This window comes from Athene cunicularia (assembly GCF_003259725.1).
Source record: "Athene cunicularia isolate RWA chromosome 1 unlocalized genomic scaffold, athCun1 chr1_part1, whole genome shotgun sequence".
Taxonomy (NCBI): domain Eukaryota; kingdom Metazoa; phylum Chordata; class Aves; order Strigiformes; family Strigidae; genus Athene; species Athene cunicularia.
The window spans coordinates 100,172,428-100,197,812 of NW_020799091.1; the positions used below are offsets into that span (position 1 = coordinate 100,172,428).

The window sequence follows — 25,385 nt, forward strand, 5'->3', positions numbered from 1 at the left end:
AGCAACTCCTTCTGTCATCTGAGCCTTTCACATGTCTTTCCTTGCCTTCTGACAGCTGGTGAATTGCCAGCAAGCGCCTCAGACTGCGCTGTTGTTTTGCTGAATACAGCTGCAGCTATCACAGGCTGTAGTCAGAAGTTAGAAAATTGAATGATTCATTGGCAATTGAATTCAAAAGCTGAAATTGTCTTCTGAGTTCTTGGGTGAAACGCAATGTAAAAACATCTTTGAAATAATTGTATAAAACTCTTTTTTTACAATGCTATACTTACAATGGACCTAGCTCGCAGCGCAGTTTAAGGTTTCTCCTTAAATAACAGGACACAAATCATATTGTCTATTTGGAAAATACAGCATAAATATGTCAAACAAACATTTTCTTAAAAAGCTTGATTTCAGCTGTTGAGTCAGCAGGTTTGAAGTCATATCTAGAGAAAAGTTCAGCATCTCAAAACTGGAGATTTATTGAATATGAAAATGTTGATCATTATTATGCTTTTGATTAAAAAAATCAAGAGATGGATGATAGATACAGCAGTTACTTCTCAGAAGGCTGTTCTAGCCATTTTTACTCTTTCCAACACTTGAATTGTTTTCTAGGTTGTCTTTTCTGCATTTTAATTTCACTTGCCTATGAATACTTTTGGAAAATTCCATTCATCTTCCCTCCTGTATCTGAATCCCATTTCCTCTGCTATTTTTGCTTTTTTTTTTCTTTTTTTTTTTTTTTTTTTTTTTTTTTATTCGTTTGGGTTGTGATGCAGTTTCTCTGAGTCACTATTCTCAGGCACACGAGCATCCATGCTGGCAGGCAAATATATTGATACAAGGTAGTTATTTTTTACATTCATCACAACTAAAAGCAGTAGGAAAATTTGGTTGCAAATAGTCACAGTCCAGATTAAATACAAATCTCTGGCATCAACTAGTTTGGGATGTTTTAAGAGTTCCATATTTATCCAGGCTGGTAGCTGTAGCACACTACAAATTTGATGTCTGTACACCTGTAAGACTGTTTCCTGAAGACTTCCATAACGGTTAGTATCTATAGGTTAGAAAAACCATGTTCCCTGGTTACTCTCAAATTGTTGTGTGTCACAAATGAGGCCCAGATTTCCTTCTTCATGTAACTGTGTCTCTCCCTCTGTTTTTACTCTGAGAGTATGATCTGTTATTGTTCTGACATCTAAAGCATAATGGCTACACTTAAATAGAAAATTTCAAGGTGAACACAGTTATCTGTAAGTAAAGTTCTGCTGTCTGATTCATATGCATCCAAAGCTAGTCTGTTAATGAAATAATTGTATGTACTTTGTATAGTTTCCAAGGAATTCAATTAAATCACCAGACTGGCTGATATTTTCAAAGATAGATGGAAAAATTTCTGACTAAAATGACAAATTAATTTTGAAAATGAGAATCCTCTTGTTCAAAACACATAAATACAAATAAAAATAATACATCTTAGATTCTGAAGTGTGCTGTGTTCAAAGGAAAGCCCTGAAGTCTGTACAGGGTATGTTTCCCATCAGCACAGAACTCAGACAAGGCTTTTCCAGCACTCCCAGGCTTCACATCTGAAGTGGTCTTTATTCATTATGCTTTTTTTCTCTTCGATTTTCACAAGATTTAATGAAAATTGGACCCTCAGATAACAATGAAAGATGAATAAACAGGGTGTTGTACTGGAGCATCTCAGCAGAAAGCACGTGTCTCAGAGTGGAGATTTTCCTTTGTGTTTCCGCACTGACCAGGGTAAGGGAGTAAGCAGTGCTCGGCATGTACACTGCCCCTGACCTGGCAGCTCAGGAGGAGAAGTGGAGACAAGGCTGTCCTCTCCTGCCACCTTCTCGTACTCTCCTACCGCAATGTCAGGTGCTTGGTGTAACACGGAACCTGTTTTCATGCCTGTGCTGCAGGGAATACTGTAGGTATTTAGCACAGAGAAATAAAGGGCAGCTTGTATTTTTTTGTCTCCTTTGCTGCCAGAATTACTGGGGAATTTTGGTGCCAAAAGATTTCCCTGGTAATTGTTCTGATTAACACAAAGCCCCATTTTTATAATAGTTTAGTGACAATAATCAAAGCTAAGGTTCTGGCGGAAATCTTAAGTTCATAGTTTTTGATTGCTAAGATACATTTCAGTACTAATGACACATCAGGTTGAATTCCAACCTCATGAAGATGTAACAAGCTGCATCTGTCAAGCAGTTAAAAATACAGGGTGATTTAAGAACATTCAAAACATAAAATGGCTTTTCTATATCTGCTTTTAATGAAAAAAATACTGTATGAATAGAAATGGAAGTATAACAAAGAATTTTCGATTGATCTAGGAAAATACAGGGATAAATAGAACAAGTAAAACTTACATTTTGCTTCCGTGTTATTTGTCTATGACGGAACTCCTGTCCCTTCTTACGGCCACTTATGTTTCAAAACAGACCAGAAAATAAGAACAAAATACTCTCACAGTACTTTTACTGACATATTCTCAGTTCAAACTATGCTAGTAGTATTAATGTATTACTTTTTCATTTCTTGCATGCCGAAAAGTACCATAAAAAGACTCTCAAGCTATCTTTACACTTGAGGAAAGAAAGTTTGATCTCACCTGTTTCTTTTTAATTTCGTAACTTGCAAATTATTACTGGCAGTACACTCGTTTGATAAAAAAATAATTATGTTACTTCAATTTTTGATATGCAGCTTCTCAGGTTTTATACAATGTAAATTTGACATGGGATAATGAAGTATAGTTTTTATCAGTGAAAAGATCTGTTTTAAGATAACTTCCAAACACTTTAGGCAGGACAAAAATAATTTAAAAAATCTTCACCAAACTAAAATTAACATACATGTATTCCATATATTAATATTGTCCCTGCTGTATGCCTTAGTATGGTCCAAATTCCCAACACAGAGACTATTTATATCATTTTCTAGTGTGTCCATATCTTCTTAAATTGGAAGAAATATGTTTAGAAAAGAAATCTGATCTACTAGAACATATAATGGGGATAGATTAACTTCAATTATGTTACTTGAAATAAAATACCCATTATATAATGGATGAAATATCCATTATATTAAGCTACTGGCTGGCAAGCATTAAATCAAATATAGACTTCTACATACTGTGTATCTGTAGCAAAGTATTATAACATATTGAACAGACCTTTATTTTAAAATCTCTTTCCAGCACAGGACCAATCCTGTATTAACTGCCTCACATAAGCTAGTTGAGAGTTATGAGGACCCCTGTCTTTTTTGGTACTGTATTCTGAGCTTTTCCAGTTGCTCTACACACTGCGTCTGGGCCAGCTTCAGTGTTCGGTTCTCCTCTGTCAGTTCTGCATACTCCTTAGCCAGCTGAGCAGCATCCATGCTTTCTTTTTCCACTTGTTCCAGCCTCGCAATCAGCTCCTTTCTGATGATTATGGAAAAAAAAATAAAAATCAAAGATTAAAAATAGCAATATGCGAGAATTTGTTGTTGTGTGTTAGGTTAAAGCCGGACTATAGGTTGTTAACATGGTATTGCTTGAGCTCTTGTGAAACAAAGACCTAGACAATTAATTTGTAAGAGTCCTTCTTTTCCCTTTAAAAGCTGAAGCTGACAAAATCTCTGATAGGTTTGCTGTTCAGTGACCAAACCTGCAAAATGCTGAGGACCTTCAAATATGTCTAACTTGAGTAAGAATTGAACAAGCAGTTCATGGGGGAGAATCAAGTTCCTGGAGACTGCATGCTAATATTTTGCCTGAAGAATAACAATTTATTTTTCTCTCAATAGCAAACATATATGAAAGAGAGCACAGGGGTTTTATCAGTAAATTCTGTGAAATACGCCTGGTTTCCTTTTCTCTACTACAAAGAAAAATGGTTCTAGTAAACATTAAGTACATGAATCCGAACTATATATAAATTGTTTCTATAATGTGTTTATACTCAGACTTTAGCCCTATTGCTGAGAAAGAGTGATTGAGCTGCAAACTTGGCCCCTTCTGGTCTTTTTAAGAGCAGAAACAGGAGGATTTGAGCTGTTGCTTCTTTCTGGATGGAGTCACAGCACCCTGTATTCCCAGAGCTGGCCAGGGGCTGGAGTCTCCATATAGTATCAACAGAAATTACCTCAGCACAAGTTAAGATAAAAGAAGTTTTAAAACAAAACACACTGAAGGCATGAGTAACTCACAGGGTATCTAATCGTTCTCCACTTAGTTATGCAGCAGGGTAGCCTGGCCTCTGCTTTTTTTCTCCTTTAAGTCAAATCATTTATTCACTGCTGCTACAGGAAGTCTCTTCTAAAAGGTTCTTAGTTCTTTTGATCATTCTATCTCAGAGATTAGTTAATCTTTAACTGTTCATAGCCCTGTGACTTTATTTCTCAGTCATGTCAAAATAATTCTTGTAGATCATCAGTGGGAAGATGTAATGCCTTCAAAATGGATAGCTTTTGCAGTCTTTAAAAGGAGCCCTCTTGTCAAGCTAGACCAGTACTTTCAGACAGGAAATTCCTACAGATCAGTAATATCACCACAGGTCAGAGTATTCATGAAACGGTAACATTTCAGCATTGGCTGATCACTAACGTTACTTATAGCTGCAAAAGTACCACTTACAGCAGCAAAACTGTAAGCACCTAGGTTTTGAAAAACACTTCTATCTGGCCTTGTTTTAGGATCAGTTTGATCTTCTTCTGTCTTTACTACAGTTTTCAGTGATAGCACAGTTCACCCATGGTTTATCTGGCTGTTTACAGTCACAGTTACTGCAGTTCAAAGAGATACAAGTTGAAGACAACCCTGGTGAGAGACTCATTTCTCCCAACTGTCTTTCCCATACCAAAAAAAAAAAAAAAAAAGGGAGGATTTTAGCAGCCATTACAGCAATTCTAAATCATCCAAAAGTTGCAATATATAGAAACCCTCCCATAGCTAAATATATTTGCTTTGTTTTATACCACTGAGGCAATGCACAACAGCTATGCTGCAGGAAAGCCTCTTCTCTTGCCTTTCACCAGGTGAAAAGTCTATTCAATCAGGTCTTCAAGAGAAAATATCAAGAGCGTATTGTTGTTCATCAGAATTCTATTAACATTTGGCACAGTATAGTTAAAACAGTTTCAAAAGCAGCAAGACATTAACAGATAAATTCCTCTTGCTTAGGCCACGCTAGATTAACCAGTTTTCAAACTGGACAAGATGAACTGATCTTGCTAGGCAGTTTGATATTCCAGCTCCTATTAATGGGACTGTAGGCAACAAAGGAGTAATTGCATCTATGCTTTGGAGAGTGAGAAATTCATTTAGGGACAATGAGATTTTACAAGTCCAGCAGCTTCAACCACTTCAGTCTCTTAAGGCTTTCTCTTTAAGATTTTTGTCTCTTAGGACTAGAAGAGAGCTTCAGCAATATTTCTTTGCAATTATTCTACTGGTGCAATGTTGGATTGAAGGATTAAATTAAGATCTCTCAAATTACAGACTGTTGACTCAGAAGTGTTCCTAACAAATTAAATCAGAATCATTCTTCCTTATTTTTCTTACACTTACAAGGTTCTCAAAGGGAGATGCTGTGAACACACTAGTAAGTAATCAGCATCTTAAAAGCAGATAAACCTTTTCCATGGGGACTTCTATAGTACATGTAAAAGAATGGTACTAAGCACCTTATTTGGACTTGAGCCAGGAGTGGCACAGACAGAACAGACAGTGTGCAAACTCAGACAGCTCTATCAATGAATGTCAGTCCTGATTTGATAAGATGAGGCTATGTACAGGCATGACTTTCATGCTGTTCTCCAGTAATACTCAAGCAGGACAGATAAGTTTCCCCCCACCCTGGGATTTAGCTTTGCTATTAAACAAAATAAAAATGCATTAGAAATAAAATATACTCATTGATGTAGTCCACACTCTAGGACCTCCCTTGCAGAAAGCAGTTTCCTTGCACTGAGGTAGTAAAATTGCCCACTTCTGAGTCAGCAGAAACTACTTATGCCCTTCCCATCAGGATCAACACCTGTTTACAGGGTAGGGTGATGTTTCAGGCAAATACTGCAAGCCTGCCACAGAGATCTAAAATTAGAGTACCAGGGAATTGCTAAATGTTATGAATGGTGTGGTTTACGAAGCTCACAAAAGGATGAGGACAGTAACTAACATTTGCTTCTGATCTAATCCAGGATTTGAACTTAGCTTCCAGAGGTTAAAGAACACCATACTAAGCTCTTGCACCATCTAGCCTTTGTTATGGATGCTTAATAAATAGATCTAACACTGTGTAATCTGTATTTTCTGTTAATGGTTACCCTGAGTTTAAATATTAACAGCATTGATAAGGTATTTTCTAAAATGGTGCTGAGGTACTTGAAGACAAGCTGTAATGTACACTTTAATTGTTCTTTTTTGGGGAGGGGTTTGGGTGGGAAGATGAGTGTGATTTGCATCATAAACCAAGACACCACAAGCCATATCAGAGGAGGAGAAAAACCCAGCATAGTATTACAGAAATTATTTCTCTTGTCCTGGCCTTAATGACAGACAACAGAGTCCCTTTACAGCAATATTCACAATTAGTAAGTACCAAGAAAAGTGACAGACAAAGCAGATAAATCTATCTGGAGGCAAATGTATTTGGAGATGGACTAGAGTCAAGGAAAACAGCTTCCACAGTGCAAACAGGCAGGCTTGTCTTTCACCTGTTGTGAACAGGACCATGCATCTGTGGTACAACACATTTCTTCCCAGATAACATGTGTCTGTGTGTTCTGGTGGTCATAAGGTCATTTACTCTTCCTATATTTGACATGGCTTTCACATCAGGAGGAATCATGAGATGTGGTAAGGTAATTGCTGTCTGAGGAAACTGCCCTTGTGTGTTTGAAGACTAGAAATTAATGTTTAAAACAATGAGACAGCCTGTTTTAATGTAAATGAAATATGTCTCAGATGCCAGCACATAAAAGCTCAGTAAGTATTCATCACTGCAACAGGGCAAGTTGAGGCTCTCTTTGTATTAGAAAAGCTGTAATTTCCACTATTTGGCAAGAAACATGTATTTTGTATACATGTGAGATGAGGAAAAATCAGGTCTAGAATGGAAAAATTATCAAGATAAAAGGTTGCCTTTATGGTTTACACCAACATTTTTCTGCAGTACCTGAAAGTCTGAAGACTACTGGTCTCAACAGTGTTGGGAAAGACACTCCAGAAATTGTATACCTGGAGAAATAAACCATCTGGACTTCAGACCTTAGAAACAGTCCTATGGTCATGAGAGGATGCTAAAGCATATGGAAGGATCCCACAAAATTAAGCAAACATTTCCACTGTATGTCTACTGTAATGTGTGTAAAAGAAGGAAAAGAAATCATATTCATGACAAAGAAAGGAGTGATCCTAAATCAGGTGGTGATCAAATGATACTTTCTGGAGAGTTATATTAGAATTGTCTGGGGGAGGAAAAATGAGAAAACCAGCCAGTGCTAAGAATATAAGATATATCTAGCAACCATGGCAACTCTAATATTTAACTACATAATCCAGGGTCATTATCTAGTAATAGCAATATAACAAGTGCTCAAAATAACCAGCCATCCCATCCCTTTCACCCAAACTTAGATACTCAAAAACATCTGTTATGGAAATACATGTGTGTTTCTGGAACATAAATTAAATTACATTCTGTGACCTAAATGTGGTGTGTTCTCACTTCCACACCCTTTTCTTTCTTTTTGATCATGTCTCCCATTCCAGAGTGATTTTGTCCCTTGTACTACATATTGCTGGCATAAATGGGAAGAGTTTGAGTGAAGACAGCAAACAAAGCTATGATGATTTATGCTAGAAAAAAAAAAAAAAATCTACCCAATGTTCTTTTAAATTCTTTCACTTTCTTGCTTCCTTTACTTTTTTTTCCCTGAGTCACATCTTTTCCCCTTCTTATTGCTTTATCCTTTGATTTTAATTTTTTTGAACCTGCAACCTCCCTTTCTCTCTCATATTTCCCTTTTTCCTGTGAAATAGTTGTCTTTTCTTCCACTCCCAGCTTAGTACATTCTCTTGCCATCTACACTGCATACAAGAGAAAGGAGCAAATAAGCTTTGTTCTTGCCTGGAGGAGAAGCAACCCTTGGCACTTCACACCATTGCTTTTCTATGCATCAGCCATACTCGATCCACACACTACAGTGAGAGACAAGTCAAGCTAAGCAGAATTAAAAGCATTTGAAAAGCTGCAAAACAGTAAATGTTTTTGACTATTTTAAAACAATGTTAATCAGCTTCCTATTTCTTAAAGATACTTCGTTTAGAAATATACCTGCATGTATTATCTCATATATAAAAGGTTACACTGAACTTTGGTGGTTGGAACAAAAAGTGTTTAAAGTAGAATGAATGCTATCCCATTTTTTGTTTTACTAAAAAGCTCCAATACCTGTATTGATTAACGTTGTTTCTTCCTTCTAGCCTTCCTTCAAAAATATTTGCTCAAGCCATTTTCTGCTCTTTTCCTGACAATCATTGTCTTCAGTATTGTGTGCACAATGTACTACCAGCAGACACCACAGGTGCAGACACTGCCAGGTGGGACTTGACATTTTAATTCCACAGCTGAGTTGGTCTGTGGAGAGGAAGTTTGGAGAACTGGCAGGGCACCATCCAACAGCACTTCTGGTTGCCTTTGGTAAAAATGTGCACTAAAGAACACTGCAAGAATTGTTTGTTCCCACTGCAAGGGGTGAAACTCTATCTTTGTTCATTTTATCAAAATAATATTTAAAAGAAATAGACAATAGATAGCAGATGTATTAGACAATTGTGAATCTCTACTTCCATACATTCAAATTCAAATGTAGAAGATAGATACTTGCAACAGGAGCAAATTTCAGAAAGCTGCAAAGTCCACCTTTTCAATTTGATTATAAACGCTTTTAAGGCTAAAAGCTGTGCATCTCATCAGACTTTTTAGAAAAATGAAAGCATCTTTCCCTTCTGAGAATGGAATATTCAACATGCATGACACCCCAGATATTGTAACCCACTCTTCATAAAGCATGCGCTATCCCATAGACTTCCTTTAACTTTCAAACTGTAACTGTTGAGAACATTTTTAGATATAGATCAGTGATCACTAGACCCAAACTCTTTTCTACTTCTTGCTTTCTCCTTCACCTCCATACTTATGCTCTCTTTCTGCCTAGTTTTATATAAAAATCAAGGTTAATGTGCTGGTTGTGTATGCTTACATGTGTGTAAATGTATATGTGTCCTAATAACTTTCTTAATACACCTTCCAATTTCAACCAAAATTCAGGCAGTGAAGAAGTCCCAATTAGTTTCTGGAAGATTTGAGAGAAACAGACTGCTACAGAAAGGAAAGACATCCGAAAGGGGAAAGACGTTATTGTAAGACCTCCTCCAAAATACTACAAAATTGCGAATCTACCTGGAGGGAGGAGTCAGAAATAGTTCCCATCTTGAGGAAAAAAGCTTCAGCTGGTATTTGCAACTTTTTAAACTTCAAAATCAAATTACCACAGTGCACCAACCTGTAAGAAATTAAGCATCTTCAATCCCAGTACTTGTAGGACCACTTCTTCAGATTAAAAGATCTGGAAGGTGGTGAAGGGTGCTGCACTGACATTTGCCTGTTTAGGTACTTCACAGCTATTCAGCATGTGAGTATCTAGACCACAGATATGTAATTAGAATGTTCATAAGAGTCTACAATAATATAGTTCTATTTGCTGCCTTATTCAGACACTCTTGTTTTAATATATGTTTCCTGGGGCATAAAACATTCTGTCCACAGAACAGGTTCAGCAAAGGTAGCAGTGGTAGAAGCTTCCTCGCATTGTTCCACTGTTGACATCCGCTGGTGGAATGAAGGAAAATGCCAGCCTGAAGCCCTTAATTCATCCAGGATTACCACTGCTGAGAGGCTGACTTCTGGACTCCGAGGTTGATTAGGATAGTTTTGAGCTCAGGTAAACAATTCTGTGCATGTATTTGCTATTCCCAAGGAGCAAAATATTTCTAATTTAGCTAGTACCACAGATTCCATAGATAAACAAAAATGATTCAAACAGCATTTTTTGTCATTCTAGTAAATGCAGAAATACATATGTGAGTCTAGTTTTCAAGGGCTCCAGGCTTACTTCATAAATGTACATAACTAATTCAGGGGTGTGTCAGTAATAATAATGTATTTATATTAGTAGACTCTAAAAACCAAATGATCTAAGGGTACTTTTTTAGTTTATACATCTAACCATTTCATATTTTATTCCATCTGTATTTTCAGAGAAGACAAACACACATGGTTTCCACTGAATTCACTTGGTGGCTAAATACACATGTAAGCAGTTTATAATAGACAATCAAATTTGATAAATCATTGCAAAATTACTTGAATTATCGTCTCTACATCTTTTTAAAAACACTGATTACTTTTGATTGGCCAAGTTTAATGATGAATCAAATGCAAACACTGGGACAATGTAGCGTTAATATTTTCTGGTTATTTTTACTTTTTTTTTTTTAGCTTTTGTGCCAGTCTGTCAGCAACTGAGAGCCATGCAGGTCCTATGGTGGAAGGGGATTTGTAGTGTGAAGCCTCAACTAGTTCTGACACTTTAGCACAACTATATTGTGCCTATAGCCATCAACATCAGACAAGTCTCAATTCCTTACCCTGCATAGTCTGGACTCAAGGAGATCTTTGGCTATCTTACTTGTAAGACTACAGGATTTCACCAGTTTCCCTCCCATCAGACTGCTTCTGCAGCTGAAGACTCCCATGGATGCAAACTTGGCTAAAATACATGGTCAGCTGTGTGAAGATTTTTCTGAAACAGATACAGTTGTCCACCTTCTACTCAAAGCCCACTCTCCAACAGAGCTCTTTCAACCCCTGTTCCTATATTAAAAATGTTTCTGTTCAAGCAGCATTTGGAAGAATGATGGTGTGGTCTTCACTTTCACAAGAAGTCTCAAAGATCAACACTGAGGTAACCCCCTGAGGAAGGCAACACTGCTTGAAGTCACCTTCAGTGAAAATCAAAAGTATTTGAAAGAGAAATTTTACTTAGCATAACTGTTATTCCTTGGGGTTGATTGTCTGTATAAAACTTTCACTGCTCACCCTCTTCCCTCTCTTTGAATTTCTTTTTAAGGTTTCTTGTGGAAAGGGACCAAGAGACACAGAGTGCACTTTGCCATTTAATAGTCACGTGAAGATGACAGGAGTATGAGTACAGGCCATAGACAAGAAAATTAGTCTCCAGCGTATGCGCTTTGTATATGAACACCTGAAATGTCAATGTTCATAGAGACAATGCACCTCACGGAGAAATGTTTACTAATACTGTCAAGTACTCTAAACATAACTGAGGATCCACTATGTTCTTCATTAAAATGTGTAAAGTTAAATTGAAAAAAATTTCCCTAAAACTAAAAAGGGGACTCTCACGAGCTGAACTAGATTGTTATGTGACCTGGAGGCTGTCAATGAAGGTTTTAAGGGACATCTATATAACTGAGGGCGCAGAACTATGACAATTCTGTGTTGTTAGTGGCCTCAGCTGATCCTATGGACCAAAGGCCTAGCTGTTGTGCTGTACTGTGACCATCAGGAAGAGGTATAAGGTCAGAAAATATCATGTGAAAACCTCATGTTTAAAACAGAATTTTACAAAGAGACTATACAACAGTAAATACTATGGGAAAGTTACTCACTTTCTTTCTTCCAGCAGAGCAATTTCTTTCTTGACCTCATGGTACTCTTCTGCTATTTTGCAGTGCTGTTTGTACACCTGCATAGATTCCTTAGAGTCATGACAAGGAGGCAGAGGCTTTAAGAAAAAAAAAAAAAGAGAAAAAACCATATATATATATATATATATATATATATATATACACACACACTGCTTTTGAGTGAAATATTAGGAAAATCCACATATTTTGAAAGATAGAATATTTATCTTAATTCTTGTGAGAATACTTAAATAATTTTTTTCCCCTAATTGCAGGATATAGCCAAATATTCCTAGTGATGGCCTTTCATGGAAGGGAAAAAAACACTTCTCTGCATAAGAATATGTATAAACCTTCAAACCTTGTAAGGATTTTCAGAACTTTACTTGTCAACTTCGCAAAGTATCCCTAAAGATTGTTCAAATAAAGGTTTCTCCCTTACCTCCCTTTTTTTCAGCTACAGTGATATAAGAATCCTAAAGTTGATGCATTGGTCAGACCCATAAAATACATTAGCGTGTTTTCACTGTTGAAATTGCAGCACTGAGCAGAAGGGTAATCTGAGTGCAAACAAGCTCTTATTCTCCAATATTGCAAGATGAGAAGACATGGAAAGATACTAATTAAACTTTTTTTTTTTTTTTTTTTTTTAATAGATACAATGCTTATTCCAGTTAATTACTAAATGGGACAGAACTGTGAACTGGGACACTAGGTCTTATTCTGCTGGACTCAACAGGAGTTATACTGCTGACTCCAGTGCAGCCAAGATTTCACAAAGAGTTCTACCGCAGCAATACCTCAAGCTGTAAGTAGTTTTGCTCAAGATTATACCCAGTTTATCTACATCTCTATTTCCTATAGAGGGGAATATACTTAGCAGAAATGTTATGAGAATTAAATCAGCTGTATTTGCAAAGTCATTTAAATTTCCATGAAAAGTGGATATGAGATTGAGAATAGAAGGATGACCGAAATTAAATTAAAAAAACCCCAAAAACCAAAAAGACAGAGTGAAGGCAAATGCACTGTAGCTCCTAATCTAAATACCAACATTATTGCAGCAAAATTTTAATATTTTTTTCAATGCACACTGGAGATAATAAATAAACCCATTATTACAAAAAATAAACAAATAAAACCACTCTGTCCTGGGACTCCTCATATGAATTTCAACCAAGATCTTGAAAATACAGTTTGGTTAAATATCAGTGCTTTTTGTTCCTTAAAAATAATGCAACTTAATTGAGGCTTCAGGCTTGACTGTCATATTTTGGATATAACACTTTCAGGAAGTATAGTATTTTTAAGTTATTAGCCATGAATCAATTGACTGTAAATGAACTCCAAATACCATACTTCAGCCACCTGTTTGAAGCAAAAGGAAGCACTTAAAATAGTTCCTTTACTGTCCAGTTAAAGAACATCCAATTGCCTTTCACAATATAAGTAGATTATTTTTTATTTCTTGTTGTCCTGCTTTGACTCTTCTCTGTAGTATAATATTCCTTCAATTACTTTTTTAGGAAAAGAAAAGGATAAGTCTTTGGACTTTTATTATTTATGATGTTGTAAACTTTTGTTTTAGCTAAACTGGAAATTTAAATTTTACTAAATATATTCAGAAACAAAGGTTAATAATATTTTTATCAGGAAGGCAGCGTAAATTGGCTTCAGATGTATCCTAATGCACAGATGTCACTAATGTATGGACCTTGCAAACACTTGTAGACGATGTGGTTCCTCACTGAAATTTTAACACAGACACTCATTTTCCATGTTCTAAATGTAAAAATGCTGTGGCAGAACTGTTTCACAGCACATTGTTTCATTCTTTCTGAGCTTGGAGTACCTGTGACCCCAGGGAAAGGGCAGTCCCATTACCTGATAAATCTGGTCCCCAGGAAAGGGTATTTAATTGCATTTCAATGTGGGTGAGCAATAGCACCATTCATATAGCCACCCAAATAATAAGCATAAATTTAACAAGACAGAATATAGAAGTCTCAGTGCTCTAATCCAAGAATGCAAGGGTGAGCCAAAGTAGCATCTCTGGTATCTACCAGAGATCAGCAAACAACAAATGCGTCACAATAAAACAATTTTGAACAGTATCCAAGGGAAAGTCCCCAAACAGTGATACTTCAAAAGCAAAAAACCCCTTGGTTTTGCTTCCAAATTACTTTCCACAATCTATCTGGTTTAAACCAGTTTAAAAATTAAAACAGCATTCAGTTTCTATATTCCAGCTTCCCACTCAAAAGATATATATAGAGAGCTAAAAATTATCTAGTCATGCTGAGACTTAGTATCTAATTCCCACTTAGAACCAGTTGCTGACTTTCAAACCCCTTTCTATCATTGTTTCCTCTTCGGTGTCATTTTTTCTTACTCTGATATTTTATCACTCAAACTGACAACAAAAGCTACAATCAGTTTACTAATATTCGGTTCATACAATTCTTTTCAATCTTGTCTGATGTTATTAAGCACTGTATCAATAACTTTTAAAAATTTTTAGTGTATTTTTACTTTCAAATGTAAATTTGATTATGGCTTTTTATGACTAGATGACTGGACAATTTCGTTCACTCTTTTCTAATTTTGAAATGTCTAATAAAGGTTTTGGAGATAATACCTATGGTGTCCATGAGTAATTTCTGGCCAGTAGGACATGAAATAGGCTTATGCATTCATTATTTAACAAACATCTCTACTGCAATCACAAGAAAAAATGAAGAGATACAAGTCTGATCAGTTCTTGGCTGCCCACCAGAAAATGCAAGCCAACACAAAAGCACAGAGAAATTATTTTACCCATGTCTAACAGCCTACTTTTCTGACATAAACTATGTCTTGGTAAAGCTGCATTCCTCTGAGCCATCCTAGATGAAATTTCCATTTTTTCCTAGCTTATCCAAGTAGTCTTTCTCTGCTCCCTATTCCACCTGGAATGACTTCTTTGAATGCCTGTGGTCAGCCCATGGGAAGTGTTGCAGATGCTGCCCTGATGACATTCCGTGGCAGAGGAAAGGAACTGGAATTCCCAGTAGAAAACACTTTGTATCTATGAAGTCTGTATACTATGTTTTGGGTAAGAGTTTGCTAGTTTACCCAGGTGAGTAATTACAACAGGACTTAAGTTCAATTTGTAGTATATATTTTTTTTTTCACTCAGAAGCCAACAGCCATACTTTAATATTCTCCTTAGGACAGCCTGAATTTATTACTTCATGAAGTATCTTGCCTGTCCATAAATTAATATATATAAAAGCATACCTGCTACATAAGCAAAAAACAACCCCTACGATTAAAGTTATATTTAATGGTAACAGTTGCTACATTTAATCCTGCTTATTTCAGGCTTCAGTGTTATCCACCCTCATTTTTCTGTGCTGGCAAAATATGTGCACGCAGCTTCTCTGATTTTGTTCACAAAGCTAGTACAAAAGCTACAGCTTTCAGTCGTACTAGTGGTCTATCCTACTATGCCTGATTTTCATCAAGGTCTGATTTTCCCTTGTATTTTGTTGAATATCTATGACGTTGACAAACTCTACATAATCCAACAAGTAGACACAAAGAGATCCTGTTATAGGCTATTCTGTAACTGCACATCTTTACAAGACATATACACTATTTATATTTTTGTTTGGAATCCAGATATGAAAGATGCTGGAAGATGATATGAAAAGGCAGTTCATGAATAAATGAGAGCCCAAGTGGTTCTGCCTGTTTTTTAAGACAGGTTTAAGGAGCTGTTCCAATTAAAATCTTTAAAAGGAGAACAGTTTTTAGTAATTTTTTTTCTTCACTCACATGACAAAGTGTGATTTGCTTTGCCATATGAACATCATTATTCCATATTCACAGAAGTTGTATAGTTGATAGTGTCACTCAAGTTCAAAAACTTTAAAACAGTTTATTTTTTAATTCACCTTTGTTTGTTTGCCTTTGCTTTTTGGTTCTACAGTGAAAAAAATCAAAAGTGTCTCCTGAAAAGGTTGAAGTTTCAAGAAAAAATTGTATCATACAGTTTTGCCAGCTGAACATGTGGACTTGTCTAGAAGGCAGCCTTTAGCACTGGTCTAATTCAACAGTTGTGTCTCACTTTTTGTAAATTTGGAAATTTTCAGCTAAACTATTCTGGAAAACCAGAAAGTTCAGTGCCAATATTTTGCACATGGCCCATGTTCATTATATGGCCTTGTATACTCATCCATGATCAAAGAAACCACATTATTCTAAGCAAAAGTGATAGCTGCACCTTGCAGTTACTTTTTATTGTGCAACTGGAACTCTTCAACCATTTTCAGATACCTAGTCTAGGATATATCTAGTCTAGTCTAGTTTTACTGTGAAAGTAAGAAGTTCTTTTACCTCCAAATAATTCAAGACAACTGGATGAGAGAAACTGAGTTTTGCTCTCCTTTCCTGAGACATTTTCCATTCTTTTCTAACCTTAGTATGATGTTCTGACATGTCTTACATAATCTAAGATCATAGTTAACCCAGCAGCACTACAGGAGATTTATCAAGTTTATAGGCAATCAAAACTAATTATAGAGTACCACAGTACTCTAAGAATTCTCTTGGAATTTAATACATATTTAAAAAAATACAGCATACTCCTTAAACACACAGTATACTTTTAAACTTTCAAAAATAATTTGTATGTGTCTAACAAGAGTCTTGGCAGTAAATAGAAGCAATATATCCATTATTAAAGTTCCAGAGTAAACAAAATTTCTGCTAAATGCTTCTATCATATAGAACAAACTGCCCCTTTCATAATGTTTTCACTGCTGCTTTTGTATAGACATTTCCCACGAAAGCATGAAAAACTACCCCTTGACTTAATAAACCGGTATTATAAATGGTTGGAACCTTTTCTCTGTTGCAGCAATTTTACAGTCATCTAACTCCATTGATCTTAAACAGATTTGTAATACAAAAAATTACATAAATGCCTCTCAAGCTCACGATTTCATGAGAAGAGATGATAAAGAATTACAGGACACCCTGTGCATTTGTATGTGGCTTGTGTTCTTTCCTCTTCTGGACCAAACTCCCAGTTAAAATAAAGACTTTGATGGAGAAGAGGGAGATGAACATAGCAAGCCACAGGAAATGCTGCAACAGTACAGACAGCACACAGGGCATAGTAGTGTGGGTACTTAACACTAGATACCTTCCTCTATATTCAGTGACCTAAACAACAAGGCCTTAGATGCTGATGTAGGTGTCTAAATATAGCGGATAACCCGTAGTAGAGTGTCTGTCAGAGGGGCCACCACCCACTATGCAGCTAATCAAGGAAGTGCCTTCCAAGGCCCAGTCCAACTTTCACACAAGGCAAAGGTTAACGTTTCCCAATAATAAACTGACACATGTAGTAAGCCTTCCCTCGCTGCACTACCCACCACATTGATCTCACAAGGGTGGCGGGGAATTGACACTGAAGCCCAAAGAAGCAAGTGCTTTATCCTCATTCAAAGTGTCGCTCATCAGTGGGAAGAGAATAATTTCCAATACTGCAAGCAAAATTAATTGAAAGCAAGAAGTTTATTAATGCGAGCTTTGTTTCACTGGTAGTATACCCAGAACTTCTTTGCAGTATTTTAATAATAAAGCTGCAAGAGACCAGGCTTTTCCTGCATATAGGTTAAACTGCTATATTCTCATATGTAGGGTTTTTGTGTCTGGTTGACCAGACTTTTTTTTTTTTTAAGTAAAAAAAAAAAAAACAAAACAAAAAAACCAAAACACAAACCAAAACTTTTCATTTACATAATCAGTATTATTTCCTTACCAGTTTCTTCTTGGATTTTCTTCCTCTCAGAGTGGCAGAAAAATGTAACATTCAAAAAGGTTATTGGAAAAGATCACATTTTTGATCTGAACTTACCTAGTAGATCAGAACTCTAGACAGATCATTATTATTCTTCAGAAAGAAGCTATAGGTTTCAACTTGGATTGTCCTCTAGTAGGAGTCCTTATAGAGAATTAGCTATTTGCAATTAGTGTCCTAGAAATACCTATTCTCCAGCCAATTCTACCTCTACCTCTGTGAATTTGGCACTGGTGCTTGGACAGCAGGGTTTATTATCCTGACAGGGGGAGGCTGCACTGAATTTTGCCCTGCCATTGGATACCGTTGCCTGCGGAGTAGGTATGGTAGGATTGTGGTAGGAAAAGTGGGAACACTAGGTAATTCTGCTCAAACAGCCAAGTTGTCTGCCAGGGCCTAACATAGAAGGAGAAGGGCTCGAAGCCTAAAACAGAGGTGCAAATTGCTTGGTACTCAGGCTGTGGTCTGCTGCCTGCATGCATAAAATTCTAAGGCTCTGATTTTCCAAGTCACTCAGCGAACTTACATATCTTTCGAGCTGCTTTCAAAATCCAACTTGAAGATTGGCTAATTTGGCTTTTTTGTTGTTTGTTTTTAAAACAGGTTTCAAAATTTTCCTTTGTATGCTTGATTTTTTTTTTTTTTTTTTTTTTTAAGTGCCTATTATATAGCCACCTACCCTTCATTTATAGTTTGCTTCTTTAAATAAAAGACAAATGCTTTTGACTGTATTTATGGCATGGTGATGAAAATCTTGTGGCTCTAGAAGTGATATTTTTATTATGAATATATGTACTAGCATTCTTGTAAATTCAAGCATTTCAGGCTGCTATGCCACAGCTGATTAAAGGGTTCGTTTACATGTCACTTCATGTGTGCTGCTTTATACTAGCTAATTTTGGGATAGAGAAAAGCATGGCTGGAATGACAAGGGACATCACCATTCAGTACTTCTGCAGATCCTGGTAATGCCCCTGTTGTAGTTTGCTTCTGTAATACCTGTTCAAAGCCAGTATGGCTACGTTAATGCAAATAGCAACCACATCATATATAGGGCTGACACACCCTTAAGTAGTTTGGATTATAGCAATTTTAAAAAGTAATTAATCAGAAAATGTAAATTATAACTTTGTTACAGTTATTTGTTTGAAATTTAAAGTAGTATAAACATAATGTAATTACATCAAATAGTTATAACTTTAAGCTGTGATCCAGATTGACAAAAGCAAGAAAAACCAAGTTTTCATTGATAAAGCTAAATGCACCGTTACCTCTACATCAGCTCTGAACCCTGTGTTGACTTAACTGCTTCTGGCTGAACACAGAGGCATCTAAATATAAATATGCACATAAGCTTAAAAAGCTGAAGGATGAAGCACTACCACTAACTTCATACATTTGAGTGGTCGAGTCAGCCAGATAGTCCTCGTAATTTATCCCTTCAACTATCTCAATATTACAAAAAAGAGTTTCTGAAGTATAATAAAAAGAACATTATCTGAATCAAAGCCTTTGATTGTTTCTTTGAATTTGTTATCATATTGAGATCGTGAGAGTAAAGGAAGGTTCTCTTGAAAAAAATGTCAGGTACTTAACAAACCGAGAGGGTATACTTAGTGGAATTGCTCTAGTGCATACCTAAAAAACTTTTACTGATGGGCTATTATTTATCCAGTAGACTTGAATGCTTCCAGAGGAACTATTTCAGTCTATCATGAAATTACACATTTAGAGTACACTATATGTTCCAGAAATGGGTCATAAAAGTCCTAATAAAAAAATGATCACTTGTTCTATAAAGTACCTACACCTAACGCTAGTAATTTTGGTTTTATGTACCAACAGCAGTAATGATAATCATAGTTTACTCTTTTAGAGCAGTTTTCACCCACTGATCTCAATGCTCTTTAACAGAAAAGGTAAAAATTATTAGTCTAATTTCAGAGATGAGCAGAGGGATGAGGCAGGTCCTCCAGGATCACACAATGTGCCATTGACAGAGTTGGAAACAGAACGCAACTTCTTTACTTTCAATTCAGTGCTTCAGCCATGAAATAATATTGCTTTTCTCAAACTGAATTCTTCTAAGGGAAAAAAATATCAATCATCTTTGCTGCACTGGAAGACCAGCGGAATAAAGAGGCCAACATACTACCCTGTTCCTTTCAGCCCAAATCTTAGGTTGCTATTCATTCCTTTAATATTTCCTAGTTACACCTAAGGAACTTGGCCCTATTCTCAGGATTAGAGGGACAGAGCAAGAAGAGCCTCTGTCATCCTCCATTCCTTCATCAGTCATCATTTTGATGAGAGCAGCAGGAGAGAAAAGTCAGTCCTTTCAGTCAGCAGCCCTCCAGTGTTGTCTCACTAGCTGATGGGGACAGGAAGGATGACATCATTGGACAACACGGTCTGCTAATGCCTTTCTCAATTTACACTCAGGAAACAACTGCCTTCATATTGAAATATCAGAGGAAGTCTAAATGCTCCTGGGAAACAGATGATCTGAAGTAGTTTACAAAAGCCAACAAACACTCCAGAACCGCCACAGAGGAAAGGGAAATAATCCCTGGATAGAGAACTGGCTCTGTGCCTGCTGAACCATGGAGTTGCCATCAACTGCCATCTGATTGTCCAGTATATTGGTGCTCCATTGTGCTATGCTGACAAATCGGACTTGTCACAAAGGGATTCACCACTTTTATCCCGCACTGTCTGCAGAAACCTGCCAAGGTTGCTGGCTATGCAGCATGAACTAGAGTAACTCTGAGGAAGCTCTCATCAGTTGCGATAACTGGCTTTAGTTATCCAAGATTAGAGATAAAATGGTGCTACAAAATACACCTTTGCATTCTCGTTGAGTTTTTCAGGGAAAGCTGGTCATACTGGTCTTAGCACAGCCTGTAGGTATGAGAATATAATACCTGGCTCATTCCTTCTCCCATCAAAACCACAAGAACTCTCTTCATTGCAGTGTAGCAGTATGTGCTGTGTTGTGCACTGGAATTGTGAAAATATTTAAAAAGCAGATAAGATTGTTAAAATTGTGATTTCCCTGCAACTGGATAAAAAATATCAAATCAATTTTTCTGTACATCTTGAAAAGGCGATGTTTTCTTCTATTGACATATACAGTCTTATTAAAATTAAATGTTAATGGTTTAGAGAAGCACCACTGAAAACATTCACTTCAGTGTAACGAACAGGATTTTTATCATAACAAATATAGTGAATGTGAAGTAGAACTTTAGTAAAAAAAAAAAAATTACCTGCAGCTGCTGATCTAGTTCTGGAAATGCCAAAGGGAAGTTTTCAGAGGAAGCATCATCTAAAAGGTAAACATGATGTTAAGAGTCAATGTCTACCAAAAAGGGCATTTCAAATGATCTGTTCTGTTTAATGTAGCTCTACGTTGCATATATTTACAATAATATCAGAATCCTGCAAACACCTCCTCATCTGCTTATCTTTCTTATCTTTCTACACTTGAGGTACCTTAATAATATGTAAATACTAGTAGGCTGACAATAAGAAAATGTTTATGTGCTGGAAAGACAGAAAGCCTATTTTGTATTACAGTGATTAAGAAACAAAACAAAGCCAGTTAGCACAGCAGAACATGTGATAATTTAATAAAAACAATAAATCCAAACAATCTTTCTTCCTGAGCTCTCCATTACACTTCAAAATAAATAACCTTCCAAGGACAGCATCCTTACTACCAAAGAGTTTATTACTTGAACCCATCAAAATACAATGACTTAACAGGTCTAAACCAACAATAATAAAAACCTTTTCACCCACCACCCAAAGGCAACCGCAAGAACACACAAACCAGCCTGGCAGCCCTGGAACTAGAAGACTGTTACCTACATAATGTGATTATAATGGAGAAGGCACCACAAATTTCCCCATACTGCAAAGAGGTGTCTTTGCTCTAACCTATAGATAACAGCCCTTATGGGCTATAGTTAGTTCATTCATGACAACAAGCCAAACATGTTTTTATTTATTTCTTTATTTTTAGTACAGGCTTCCAGCAAAGGTGGGACAGACTGTGCCAGTTACGTCAGTGTTGTGATGTGGACACCTGCCCACTAGTAGCTGGACTGAGATCAGAAATATGAATCATACTTGGTAGCGTCACAGCTAGCAACTGCAATATTTCTTTCCCAGTGACTTTCACACTATCAGTTTTGCATTGGATTGTGATGACTGTTTATACATCTTACTACAGGTTATGGGAGGTGAAGAGAAGGTTACTACTAGCTAGCTTACAGAGTTGGTTATTTGTAATGTGTCAGAATTAAACAAGGATGGCTCTCATAGGAGAAAATTGCTAACATAGGTCAGATCTTGAAACCTGCTCTATGCTGGCAGACATGTACACTACAAGAAAATCCCATCAAGATTAAGAGGACCATGTATCTAAGCAAGATTCTGAATATTCTTAAAGAGTACAGACTAGGATTTAAACTATTTGTCAAATATGTGTTCTCCCTTTATCCTGCCCTCAGTGGTCATACAGCAAAGTAGGTTAAGGGGAAAAAATAAAATAAGTCACCTTAACCTATGAAGAATAAATATAGTTGCTAACATATGGTCAGAGCCTTACTTTAACTAACATAGCTAGAGCTGGGATGTCCAGAGAACAAAAAAATAGAAGACAGTGATACAGAGTGCAAAATCAAAAGCTTTTGGACTTCCTTGGGAAACAAAGTGAAGTTTTGTTTTTCATGGTGTGGGGGTCCTGCTAGTATTATCAAAAAGTCATATCTGCCCACCCCCTGAACTTGATTTTTCACACCAAGTCCCACACATGTCCATTCTGGAAAATACTTAAATTGCTTTAATGGTATAGAATCATATTATGCTGATATGCAAGTGTTTACCTTTATTTTGCTGTTGCTTTCTTCTACAATATTTAAAAATAGACTAATATTCTAAAAGAAGAGAGATGAATCATATGACAAGGCTAAAAGGAAGGATGGAATAGGACTCACGCTGACTAGGGGTACAGCTGCTCCACAAATATTTGGCTGAATAGCTGTTAAAAATTCTGACAGAGATATTGGACCAGAGTCGTGGACAGCAGTTAAGCTGCTATTTGTTTTGACAATTCCAGCACTACAGTCTTCGGTACAGTAGGTTTAAGGAGGGACCTCAAACTTTTTTAACTTAAGAAAAACAAGGCAAAAGCAACCCGAAGAATTTTAAAGAAGCATCAGTCGATAATTACTTTTTCACTGCATCAGATATTAATAAGAAAACAAAATTAATGCAGTGTCAGGATATTAGAAAATATATTGGGTCCTCTTGAGGAAAGAACCAGTAAAAAACCACTTTGGAAATACTTTAAAAAGGATGAGATAGAGAGAAAAATTACTATAGAGGAAATCCTTTCAATAAACAGATGTTCCCTGCTTATTTTTTGAACTCAAGTGACTGAGTCAATGGTACTAAAAATAGAACATATTGGTATCCTAACCATTATGGCATACCGTAGTACATTTTATAATGGGCCTGCCCTAGCATCTATTGAACAGCTGCTAGGGGTTTTTTTTAGTTATGCTAGTTTAAGACTTGTTTAAATCATCATCTGAGGTACAGAACATCATTGAGCAAAGTTGGGAACTTCAGTGGTTTCAAATTTTCCTGAGTACCTATTTCTCTTAGGCTCCTCTGAAATTTTCAGCTGAAGTATTTAGTTTACAAAAATTAACAATAATCCATACAGAAATCCATACTGAAATCTTGTTTTCCACAAAAAGAACAACAAAAAAATTTCCCCATAGCTTCCAGTGAAATAAGTTACTGCATCAGGTCAGTCTGTGTTTCACTGTTGTCAAAGTTACAATGACAACAATAACAACAAAACTCACTCAGTAAAAACTAAATGCTTTTAGATTTCACACAAGGGGAAAGCGAATGACAGCAGTCATTCACTTCCTAAAACTTTTCTGTGGATGTTTTCATGAAGACAGGAGGAAAGATACAAACTCTTGCATTTTCTTCCAAAAGAATCACTATTGCACTTACAAGCTTGAATTCTGGGTGTTACACAGGAGATCAGACAAAATCACATTGGCTTCTGACCTTAAAAATCTACAACTCTGAAAATCAGAAACACTGAAAATGTCTAAAATGTCAAATAAAATATTCTGAAAATAAAAACACTCTCGTAACTATCTCCTTATCTGTCTGTATTTGTTCTTTTCTATTCTACACCTCCTTGAACAGACCATAGAAATCAAAAATATCTCTTTTTCTCCTTTTCTCAATGTATTAACAATATTTAATGAGTACTTAGACTGTTATAAGGATTCACTGATATAGTCAAAGACTCTATTTATAATAAAGTTAGTGGCTTTTCTGTACCACAAAACCCTGAAAATAACTAGGCTGATTCTTCACCAGATGCAAACAGCACTTCACCCCTGTGGCCACTATTTTACTGCTCCCTTCCCTGTCACTCATAAGAAAAAAAGGATTTACAATTCAAGCTGCTTATTGAAAACATGTTTTGTTTAAAAATAAAAATAAATTTAAAAAATTAGAGACCGCAACTTGCTGCACCTGAAAATGAGTCAAGATTCGGGTCAGAAGAAGACAAGGAGGAAAAACATACACATGAATGTTATGGTCACCCCAGCAAACACAACAGCACTAGCCTGTGATGTGAGAGTCAGATCAGGGACTGCATGATAGCCACCTAAATTAAAGTATCTGTTGCACAGTTTCTAATCAAGGAGTACTTCCTGATTTCCCACAGATCCCAAAACTAATTTTGAAGGTCTATATTTAAAAGTGCACTGAAGGTAAAGACCTGTATCCTGATTACAAGATGAACACTGCACATAGAGTTGATGGTTTTTTTAACCAAATCCTTGGTTCATGTGTTTGGAATAGTTTGACTTTCATGTTTGTTTCATCAGGTTTATACATTCTCTTTGCTTGTTGCTGAAAACTCTCATTATACCAGAGATAATTATAATAGCATCTGAAGGAGGGTCTCCAGGGAAATCACTTCCTCCTTTTGCTTTCCTCTAGTTGGACTGAGACAAAGTGCCCTTCTATGTCAGAGCCAGATTCTGAACATTCCTACAACAAAACTAACAACATAACAAAAGAACAAGCTCCTTAAACATGCTGACCAGTCAACACTCCTTCATGTTGAAAGAGCGTGATGGGCAGCTTTGTGTAAGGACAGCAAGCGTATAAGGACAGCAAGTGTATAAGGACACCTATGCTGCTCAACCTTCCCTGTCCAGGTGAGCTCTTGTCTCTCTACTGGTAGCACCTATTAATAAAAACGTGAGATGGGCTTCTAATGTGTGGTACAGAGATCCATTCAAGCCATCTGATTTAGAAGGTTGAACTATATTAAGACTGATTGCCTTCATACAAAAGGCTTACTACTTAGCTGTGTGTCCTGATGCATCCAGTCCCCTGATATATGTTAATGTTGCACATTTCAGAATGGATCATGTTTTCTGGAAAGATTCACTTATTTAATCATGGTTTTGCCTTCTGATGATTCCAATAGCCCAGACTTCCATCATGTAGACAAACAAGTGAAATCCCTCACGCTTTGCTGTCTGAGTGACAGAGTGTCCGGTACAATGAAGTGTAACACCCCAGTCAGTCTCTTCCTATATGGCTGCTCCCTTTAGCTGAACTGTGGGCTATGGGCAATAGTTAATGAATAAGCACTTTAGGAACAACCTCTGATTTACCTGCAGTATAACCTCACAAATTAGAGTTACTCTA

At 36.5% G+C, this 25,385-nt stretch overlaps 1 protein-coding gene across 1 annotated transcript in view; it reads right to left on the minus strand.

Annotated features, from left to right (window-relative positions):
• Positions 1-2,261: 2,261 nt before the first annotated feature.
• MAP3K7CL (MAP3K7 C-terminal like) overlaps positions 2,262-25,385 on the minus strand; it is a 30,789-nt gene continuing 7,665 nt past the window's right edge. Inside the window, exons 4-6 of the mRNA XM_026847502.1 lie at positions 20,885-20,943; positions 11,747-11,862; positions 2,262-3,430 (exon numbers count right to left, since the gene is read on the minus strand). Coding sequence (XP_026703303.1) covers positions 3,250-3,430; positions 11,747-11,862; positions 20,885-20,943 — 356 coding nt within the window. The 3' untranslated portion in view covers positions 2,262-3,249. The remainder of the gene's footprint in view (positions 3,431-11,746; positions 11,863-20,884; positions 20,944-25,385) is intronic.